Below are 10,834 nucleotides of genomic sequence, written 5' to 3'. Positions count from 1 at the left end.
GTGAATTTTACGCTGGATTAGTTCCGCGGGTAATGTAATTAAGCTCATCTTCACTCGGCGTGGCGGCGGCACCCACACACAAACTCGGCGGCACTCGTGATTTTTTAATTTCCTCCATTGGACGCCGTGTGTGTTATTCAGCAGAAATGAAAATTCCCTAAAGAGAGCTGAGAGAAATGAATAGCTGACGAGGGTGCATTCATGTGCGCATGCATATACAGAGCTTGTTTTTTTTTCAAAAAAGAAAGAATGGAAAAAGCCATTAAGAGAAATGACAAGCTAAAAATGCAGACAATGGCCAAAGGGAGAGATGTGTTCCAACAATGCGAAACAAAAGGCCCTTTTTTACAAGCATTGTGACGTCACTTTATAGGGACACATACATGCAGCAGAAAAAAACTTTCAACACGCGTTCTCTCTCACTCGTATGTAATAAAAAACGCAGCAGCCATTCGGATTCGGGGACAATCGGCCAAAATACTCTTTTTGTTCCATTTTAAAGCGGGCAAAATTTGCGAAAATTCAACTTGTTCCCGTCCTCCCCCGCCCTTTTCACCTGCTCAATAGGGCACGCACATGAATGGACTAGTGTCTATCAAATTATTTAGAGACAAACAATGTGCTGCTTTTTGAGCAAACAAAAGCAATGCGAAGACTCACAAATTAACCAGTAAAATTTCTAGATTATGATGTTTTGAATTTAGAAGAAAATTAAATAATTTAGTTCAAATGTATTGTTAGGTAATTAGTGATTTTACTTTTTAGGCTGAACTTGTCGGTCTGTACAATTTTTGGCAGGAAAAAAGCCCCTTTTTCTTTGGGACACGAAAACTCAAACTGCATGCGCATTTGAATCCGCTCTGTCTGCTGGTGAGTGATTGATTGAACCTTTCAAATCAAGCCTGTTTCACAACAAAGTTTTCCTCACAGCATAAAAGCCTTCATAGTTGACACATAATATACATTTTGAAATTCTGGGAAATTGACTCTACATATTTCTATTGTAATGTTAAGCTCACCCCAATGCACACCTGTAATAATCGGGAGAATGAAAAAACTTTGCCATGAGGAATGAGGTGTCTTTTTGTGATATTCCACCTCTATACCACAAACATTCTTGTCCAAGGTCTTGTCCTTTTGTATTTGAAAAATGTATTTAAAATCAATGGAGAAAAGGTTACAACAATAACAATGTTTCCTTTGAATGTGATCTGCAATCGATTTCCGAAAACTACGACAAACAAAAAAAGAATTCCCTCCCAGCGAGAGGTTATTTTAGAGCAACTTTTAATTATTTATGTGTGATTTAATTAATTTGCTAACGCACATTAAAGTACGGCACATCACAATATAGCGACTCAACTTTTTGTTAAACGTCGATTGAAAAATATATATAAAAAAATTGATATGATTCTGAATTAAGGCGTTTGAATCACTATATGTGGAAGTTTCGACCCAAATGCGACTGCCAGAAAGAAAAACACGAGAAGAAAAATAATATAAAGGCATATGGAAACGCAGTTTTAGGGGTAAGCGACCCTTGCCTCTTTTGTCACAGATAACAATAATAAATTCCCACTCAGAGTCAAGTATATGAGAGTGCGACGAGCTCATTGAGGGGATGAGAAATGCGATTTCTGCTTCCTTTGTTAGTCACCCTCGTCTCGCTATGCGTGTGTGCCCGCATCCAGCAGCGAGCGCACTGTCCGCTGCAGCATCAAGTTGCCATTAAGCTGCGGAAATAGCCGCCGGACATTAGCATATTATTGTCGAAGAAAGCAGTTTTATGTGTCTCCGCGAGACCATAATATTCCCTTTTGCTTTGGTACAGGCGTGAAAAATGTCAAACTCTTGTTTAAATTTATTCTACCCCCTGCGTCTTACTAACAAAATAGCCCTTCCAAGACGAACAAAGTGGAGAAATTTTGAGAATAGTATTTTGTAAGTTAATTCTTGTAATATCTTGTAAAAGTAACTCCTTTTATGAAGCTTTATTTTAAACCCAATTAAAAATGATGATTTAATAATGCCAGTTTAGTGGCAAAGGGTTATTATAGAATAAAATTTATATTAGAGTCCAAATTTTTAGATGTAATAAAATGAATTTAAATCATTTAAAATTCTATATTCACTAGGTGAAATTGGTTTTAATTTTCAAAGATCAATATTTTAAATTTATCTCAATTAATATTTTGAAAACGAAGTATTTACAGGGACTTACTGTTGAAACGTCAGGGACGTTTTTAGCACACAGTATCCCTTACAATTAGAACAAATTATAACTATTTATTTCGTAAAAAAAAAAATTATCATTAATAGGTGCGAAAAAAATTAATTAAAACATGCAGTGAATAATTAAAAGCAGTGTTCGACTGCTGCGGGTGACAAACTGCTGATAACATTGAATTGTATTATTTTTGCGCTGCACATTGAAGTAGGAAAAGAGACACAATGCTCATGCACGCGGCCACCGCACAAAAGGAGTGCACCTTGGCATCTCTCCCTTGGCGGAGGGCGTGGCGTCGATTCTATTGGCGGCAGCTGCGCCCCGCCCTATCAAGCTCGGCCCGAATCATTCGAATTATTGGGAAAGGTCTCATTCGCCTCTAGATTGTGCAATTGAACGGTATATCTGCACTGTTGAGGACGAAACGAGAGCATCGCCACGCACGGACAACATTGCTGCGTTTTCTGACGGAATTTTATACATTTACGAAGGTTAGTCCTAGTGTTTTGTCGTATTACCGGATTTGATGTTAAATGCATGCACATTATTGTCAAAAATATCAAGACAAAGTTATAGGTGGGGTCAGTTTTGATTTGATCGGAAATTTTACAAAACAACGGCTTGAAATTTAGTGATATTATGCAGAAGGAATTTCCTCAAATCTAATTTTACTTTTGCTATGTTTTGAGATTATTTATAAATAAATTCCTTCCTGTTATTATTGGCTTGGTTCAGACGATTTCAAAGCTAGTAATTTTTAAAAATTAATAATCTAATTTAAATTAGAAGATTCCTACCTAAATTTTGGATGCGACGGAGCCCCCCAGCTCTCATATTGGCAAATAATTTCCAATTTACAGAAAGATGAAACCATTGTTTACAGTAATTATTACTCTTTTTTCGTAACGAGCTTAGCTTAGCACTTTATCTTGGAAACCACTTATTTCAGCGGGAGGGGGGCAAGGAAAAGAGTCGCTGCTTGGGGGGCTCATTGACGACACTCTCTCACGCGGTCACAGGCAACGCGCAGGGCTGTAAAGGGATGAATAGCCTCGCTTCGTCACGTGGTCTCGCTCTCACAAAGGTGTAAAGGGGTTTGAAGGCATTCAGGAATTCCCTCTGTGTGGGGGAGATAAAAAGGTACAATAATCGTTGAAGAAGAAGTATAATCCTCGCATCCTTTAGCGTTGACAAAAATATAGTTGATTATTTATAATTTTTAGCTTTATTCATGCGCAATCAATAAGCTCTACATTAAAAAATTAAAAAACCTGCTATCAAATATTCCTTGTAGGATGGATTTGAATTTATTTAAGCAATACCAGCAATACTAACAAAGATGAATAATTTATTTATTTACAATTTATGAGTATTATGCGAGTGACAACAAAAGGACGCCCAGATGTCTGACGAAAGGAAAGCTAGAATTTCAAGCTTCTCCGCAGATGTTACAAATTCCATAAAATGCGTCCTATAGATGACAGATCGCCGCCTATGCGGGTGGTCATTATTTTAAAGCTTTTGTTATTTGAAAAAGCATGTCTTGGGTTGTTTATTGTTCCATGGGTATTAAAGGTCATTGCTCCCTTTGTAAATTTTGTCAATATTCCCGCCAAGAATATTCTCTCCCACCGATCACTCAAAAGGGATGACATCGTGTGAATGTTTGTTTTTGAGTCATATACGCGCACAAAAGAATCTGCGGCTACATTATTGGTAAATCATATTTTGTTCGAAAAATCTTTATGGGGGACTCACACTTTCCGCTCACTCACACTTCTCACTCTGATGGGAAGATTCAATGTTAATCCCTATCCTAGCGAGAAGTGTGAGTTGGGCAAAAATGGTGAGTCTGCCATATATCTATTTTTTTTGCTCTTTTTATCCCTGTCCGAGGACCGGGAAGGGCGCGCACTGCACTAGCACGAATGCTGAAACCCGGGTGCCAATAACACCGCGAACGGATAACATGGGCGCACCAGGCAGGACAGGGACAGCCCACTCAAGGGCCGCTTGCCTCCGCACCGAGGACTGCATTGAAACGCTAGACATTCGTCCCGTGAAGCCAAATCACGCATGGTGGAAAGGTGCAAACCAGCAAGTGCGCCTCCCAGCCCGTTGAGCAATTTGAGCACTTCATCGAGTCACTAAACTAACCACTTTTTGCCATCTCTGATATTGGGTAGCCAGTATTAGATCTCAGAACTGCTCAAATACCTCCCATTGCTTTGACACTCCTGAGAATGCCTTAACAATGCGAGCCAACGGGCTGGTCTATAGAGAAAAAGGCAAATTCACTGCTTTAATTTCCATCTTCAGCCTCTTCAGGTTGTGTCAATGCGTTTAAGTCACAGTTTTAACAATGTTGTCCTATCAATTGGACATTTTATTTCGAGATTAAATTTGAAGCGCATTTGGCTCTTTTTTATTAAACAATGAAGTGCCCAACAAAATAAACGCCTTGTTGAACTACGTGAATTCACTTTCACTGCGCTTGAGACGAAATCATATTTTTGTATCTCTCGGTATAGAGAATTGGTTAGCGTTTTTCCTCTTGATCTTTGTAAACAAGAGAGATGTCTCTCTTTCAAAAAAACCGCATTAAACAGGGCATTAACTGAAAATTATTGGAGTTGTCGGCTTTTTTATTCCCGATCTTTGTTGGCTCAATTTCAAGAGAAAATTTAACCAAAATTTTTCGATCTAACTTCACAGAAAATCGGATATATTGTGAACCCAGTCATGAATATTCTAATTTCAAACGAATCGAGAGAGAAACCGAATTATAAAAGCGCGTAGGTGGCACACAATCGCGGGCACTTGAGGTCAGCGCAATGCAAAGTGTGATGATTTAAAAAGCTGGTGCTGCGCCAACGCACTCACTCGGCCAAATTAATGAAAGGGGACGCCGTGAAAGGGGACAAAAGTGCTTGAATCTTCTAATGAAATAACTATATACACACACCCCGAGATTGCGGCACGGGGATGATAATTGATGATAATAGAAGCATATGCCGCGCGGCGCGTCTCCCTCCCCCGATTTTTATCATCGCGCGTTTTTATTATCCACGATCTGTAACAATGATGCTGCCTGCCAGTGGCTAATGTTTCGAGCTGCTGCTGCTGCCTGCATGCTTTTTCCCCCTCTTTGTACAGCTATAGCGCGGCAAGCAGCAAAATATTGTCTCCGTAAGTAGCGGCATGATAAATTGTGCGTGCAGCCATAAGCATTATTATAATGCTGCCAAGCTCGTTCTGCCCCTGGTATGAATAATTTGTTTCACCATTATTAATAATCGTATGCAACACGAAATAAATTAGCGTCACGACGAGCTCGCTCGCTTTTCTTCTTCGCCGAGATGAATTCCAACGAGAGGATGCTGCGCGTATGTAACACGCGCGCGTGTTTGACTATTCAAATTGGGTTCCGGCGTGCATAGCGTTTCAATTTTGTTTGTTATTCGCGACATAGCAGCCCTCTCATGCTCCGGCTTTGTTGTTGGCACGGGAAATTGAGTTTAATGAGACGATCAAATTGCATTTGTGCAACGTAATCTGATTAAAATTCAACTCTCAGCACCGCGGACGGGGATTAATCTTGTTTTCAATTGAGCAGACACCTTTTGGATTCAATATTTAGTACTATGGCTTGAATAACTTATTTCCGCTATATAAGGTGACGCAAATAAATCTCTTTACGGAGGACATTGATAGCAACTGCGCAAAATCCTGGAAACACCGTATAGTTTGTCAATGCTTAAAATATTCCTAATGGGTGCCAAAGTTGACTTAGGTATAGCGGAGTAATTTTTGTATTGAAGTGTTTGAAACTTTAGCAAGCTTTGTTAAAAAAAGAGTACTGTCTCCTTTTTAATCTTATTTAATTTCACAGCAAAGAGTTCCCCCGAAAAGTATGACATGCACAGAGGAATCTGCCTAGAATATGGTCAAGCGCTGGTAAAGTTTGGGGCAAATTAGCAATTTGATTTATTTCTGTAGCAAAAGATCCACTTTTTAATCAACGGACCAAGCAACAATTCAAAATTCAAATTTGGATTTACGACGGTTGACCAGTTCTTATGCCAGGAAATTCTCAGCCATGACAAAAAATTGCATTTTTAGAGTCTGGCGCCCATGCAGGTCGGGCTGCCGGTATTTCACAAAGCTGCATGATGTGTCAAACTAGAGTAGCAAGACAATATCGCGGCGGTGTTCTGCTGCATAATTCCTGCTTCCTCTTTGTCCACAACCTGGCATTAGAAGAACATGAGAGCAACAATCATTGCAGACATTTCAAGGATATTTTTAGTTTCCGCTTCTTTTTAGTTTTTCTTTATTCTTAAAGTGCCCGCGCATTCCAATTTTTCCCATAAATATTTCGACGTGAAAGGACACTATAAATCACTTCACTAACCGACAAAATTTTATTGTTTTTATTGTCAGTTTTGTTAAATTGACTTTTACGGTAGGATCATGTTATGGTTGTCCACCGCAGTTCATTTTATTATCACTGCGCTTTTGTTGTTGTTTAAAAGACTGCATAGGTTGCGTAATACAATTTCCGGAAAGATTCTCAATAGATTCTGGAAAAAGGGCCACTCTAGGGGATATTTGATAGATGATGCTATAGCGGAACGCTTTTGTGTTATAAGAAAATGAAGAAAGATGGTTTTACAATGGACACGCTTTCTTTTAGAAATCCAGCCTTTTCCAAGCGCTTGACCGTGACTCAAAGAGTTATTTTTGCTCTCTCATATACCATTCTTTCAGGCCTTTGTGCATTAACCAAGGCCTGGGAAATTTTCGGTTCATTGATTACTTGCCAATGCCAACATCTCCATTAAAATTTTTAATCGGTTATAGATTTACCAATTCAATTCGATCGAGTCAAAGGATATTGTGTAAACCTTAGCAGGTTGACCTAAAATATTAAAAAATGCCTACATTCTAGGGGCACAAAGTTGCGGGTTTTTGAAAATTAAATTTGTTAAATCGGTTTTCACGTGCGAATGTGGTAAACCCAAAACCATTCGAAAGCTATTGGTAACAAATCGATAATAAGTGTCAAGGGTGCAAAAGTTTAGGTCAAAATCTAGATTTTGAAAATCTAGATTTTGAAGGCCCAAAATATGTTGGACGTAATGCACAAAGATTGCTGGGAAATATTTCGTTCTATATTTTATAACCGCTGCGCTGTTGTAAAGGAAAAATTTTATGAATTACCGCGGAGGATACAACAGCAGAGTCGGGGGTGTGAAAGTGTGAATGAGCAATGCTCCTCGCACCTTAAGAAAATATTCTTCAGTCAGTCAGTCAATGTCCACCGGGTGACTGGGGAATATTTCAATAGCCAGGTTTGCTGACGAGGCTTTGGTTTAGCCGAAATTTCAATAAAAACTAGATTATTTGACCCTTTTATTAAAATTCTTGAACAATAAATTATACCATATCATTGAAAGCGCATGACGAAGAATCCTGCTGTTTTTGAATGTTGTTTTTTCAGAGTAAATTCTGTCAAAAAAATTCGATTCCCTCGTGGATATTTCTAACGGTTCTCCTTTTCTCTGTTTCAGCCATGAACTGCTACGGAATGAACGCCTACAGCGGAGGGTTGCCGATGCCAATGGACACATCCCCCGTGGCGGCCGGAGCGCCGGGTGGGACGGCCGCGGGGCCAGCCGCCGCCTCGAGACACATCAAGCGACCGATGAACGCATTCATGGTGTGGTCACGCATTCAGCGGCGAAAAATCGCGTCTGAAAACCCAAAAATGCACAATTCCGAGATCAGTAAAAGACTGGGTGGCGAGTGGAAGTTGCTGTCAGAGTCGGAAAAACGACCATTCATCGACGAGGCGAAGCGGCTGCGGGCGACGCACATGGAAGAACACCCAGATTACAAGTACCGGCCGCGCCGAAAACCCAAACAGGGTGGTCACTCCGGGGGTGGCAAGGGGCACGGAGGCGTAAAGGGGGCGTGCGACTCTCCTCTTTCAACCGTTGGTTCCTCAATGCCGGCGTACTCGCCGTTTGCGCTGCCCTACCTGAGCGACTCTTACTACCACAAGGGGTTGACCTACCCCCAAAGCGCTTACCTGGCGGAGCAGCGGCAGACGCACGGTCAGCCGGTGGACGCGGCCACCGCCAAACTGGCCGCCTCGGCCTCCTTCGTCAGCTCGTTCTACAACACAATGTACGGTGGCATGCAGTTCGCCGACCCCGGCAACCCCCAGCATCCCCAGGCGGCCGCTCTCACAGCATTTCACTCGCCAAAGATCGAGCGGGACTCCCCGCCTGACAGCTTCCCCTAGCTTAGATTATCATGAAGTTAAAGTGACGAACGGACGATTTTCCTGCGCGTTGTAAGTCGTGCTCTGGTCATATTCAAGTTTAGCCACAATCTCAATTCGTCATTTAACTGTACAAAAAAAGCTTGTGGATCAAAATCTGTAAAAATAAATAAATTTTGGAACTGGCTTTGGAAAACAAAATGTAAAAATCAGATCGTCGTTTGATTGTTTTTCTGATAAGGATTTTTCCGTGTAAATAGAAGGAAAATCCAACGAGCTCTGATTACCAGGCTTCTGTTTAAAATGGCAACGGCGCTCTATTGTAATCAGTTTTGTGCAAAAACTTTATTTTTTGTATATATAGATATGTGGAAGAATAGTTTTGAAATATACTGTATAAGCTCAATAAAACTTAATCACTAGAGAAATTTCATATTGAGCCGTGGATGTTCCCTCTTATAATTTACACTTGCACCTCAACCAATTGAAGCGCTCTCCAAACAAGAAATATTCTAAAGGAGAATGAAATAGCACATTTCTTGGCATTCCCCTTTCATCCATTGAATGGTTTTTCATCAAAGACTGTATGGCAGTAGAAAAATTTGAGCATGATGTGTGATGCGAGTTGAAATGTTGCTATTAGTTATAATTTTGACACTTTGGAAATGTGCTCACAACTTTCCAAGATTCGATAAGTTCCTTTCTTAGCATTAATATACGTTAGCAGAATTTTTAACGAATTGTGCTTAAATTATGAAAAAAATATTTATTTGCCAAGGATTGCACCAAAATATAAATGTATTTATTTTACAAATGCATTTGATTATGTGAATCGGGTGAGAAAACAAATCTCCCCGCCTGTTAAATCAGAAAATTTCTGTTTTTTCTTTCTTGTTAATTTCTCGTCATTGCATGCACTGACGAGCATTATTTAAATTTTGAAACATCCCTAAGATGACAATAAAAAGTTATCAAAATCCAGACACGCTGTTTCTTTAGCCAATCGTAAATTTAACCCCTCTTATTTTACTCTCTTTCAGCTTTCAGCGCAGAATGAGTTCTGCGTATATAAGTTTGATGTTTGCGTGCGTAATAACTGGCTGTAAAACCATTAAAAAGGGCTGCGAACGAATCCAAAAGTCACTTTGAATGGCAAATAAAAGGGCGGGCCTCTCGAGTTAGCATTTTGCTGCTTTCATACATAAGTAAGTTGAGCTGAAAAAGCCGTCAAGAGCAGGGGAATCAAAAAATCCAACGCACTCACTAATTAGTGACAAAATACTGCCGCTGCTACACTCTCTGCCTTTTCACTGCGCCCCCTGAAACGCTCGCTCGTTCTCTCGGCGCATTATAAAATCGTGGCCTGCCTCCTTTCACGGGGGTCACTCGAGCGTTTTCTCAGAGAGCACCACAAAGTTGTGCTTGATGTTTTTGTACACATTTCATTTTTAGCAGGGAGAAGCACGGCGAGCCCTCGAAAAGTTATTCATATTATTATTCGCGCACTGAGTATTTATTTTCCTCCTCTCTCTACGCGAACCCTCCGTGAACTACACTATACACAGTAAAATATATATAATACGCACAATAAAACACGCCACACGGAGCATTATGTGAAAGGTTGCAGAGTCTACATCAAATAAATCAATTACTCATTGTCAGAGCCGTTCGTCGTGGAGAGTGCACAAAGCAGCCTAATCACATGAAAGCAGCACCAGTTCTAGAAAAGAAGAAGAAGAAGAAATGCTCTCTTTTGATGATGTGTATTATGCTTTTCAGCCGTGTACATGAATGTTAGAAGCCGCACACGAACATTTTAACACTTTCTCCGTTATTTAATTTGATCTACATGCCAATTTAGTATTTTCTTCAATGAGTAACTTAATTAAAACTGAGTCAGATTGTTGAGATAAACACAATATAAAATTTAATCAGTAAGGAAGTCTTAAAATTTCCAGACTGTCATCTTATAATTAAAATTAACGAAAATACTCAAAAAAATCTGTCTGGCTTAACAAGTTTGCAAGAAAAGATTTGTATGCAAAACATGTTTTGAAAAAATGTTTGTGAATACACTTCAAAGTACGGATTTTGTTGAAATATTTTGATGGTAATTTTGGCATTGAACAAACGCATCATGATATGGGACAAAAGACTTGTTGAATTTATAATATAAACAATGATAAAAAGTAAATTAATTTTTCTCCGAAGAACCCAGAGAAAAATTTAAGTAAAATTCTAAGTTAAAAAATGGCTTCTCCGCTTGGATTGACTTCTTCGTTTTTTAAAATTGAAAGTTTAGTCCTCTTCGCGTTGGG

At 39.7% G+C, this 10,834-nt stretch overlaps 1 protein-coding gene across 1 annotated transcript; it reads left to right on the top strand.

Moving 5' to 3' along the window:
• Positions 1–2,541: 2,541 nt before the first annotated feature.
• On the top strand, positions 2,542–9,487 carry LOC135948629 (SOX domain-containing protein dichaete-like). The gene is made up of 2 exons (XM_065497998.1): positions 2,542–2,718; positions 7,801–9,487. The coding sequence occupies exon 2, from the start codon at positions 7,803–7,805 to the stop codon at positions 8,535–8,537; it is 735 nt and encodes a 244-aa protein (XP_065354070.1). The 5' UTR covers positions 2,542–2,718; positions 7,801–7,802; the 3' UTR covers positions 8,538–9,487.
• The last annotated feature ends 1,347 nt before the right edge of the window (positions 9,488–10,834 follow it).

This window comes from Cloeon dipterum, chromosome 1 (assembly GCF_949628265.1).
Source record: "Cloeon dipterum chromosome 1, ieCloDipt1.1, whole genome shotgun sequence".
Taxonomy (NCBI): domain Eukaryota; kingdom Metazoa; phylum Arthropoda; class Insecta; order Ephemeroptera; family Baetidae; genus Cloeon; species Cloeon dipterum.
This window is presented reverse-complemented; position numbering and strand designations above follow the sequence as displayed.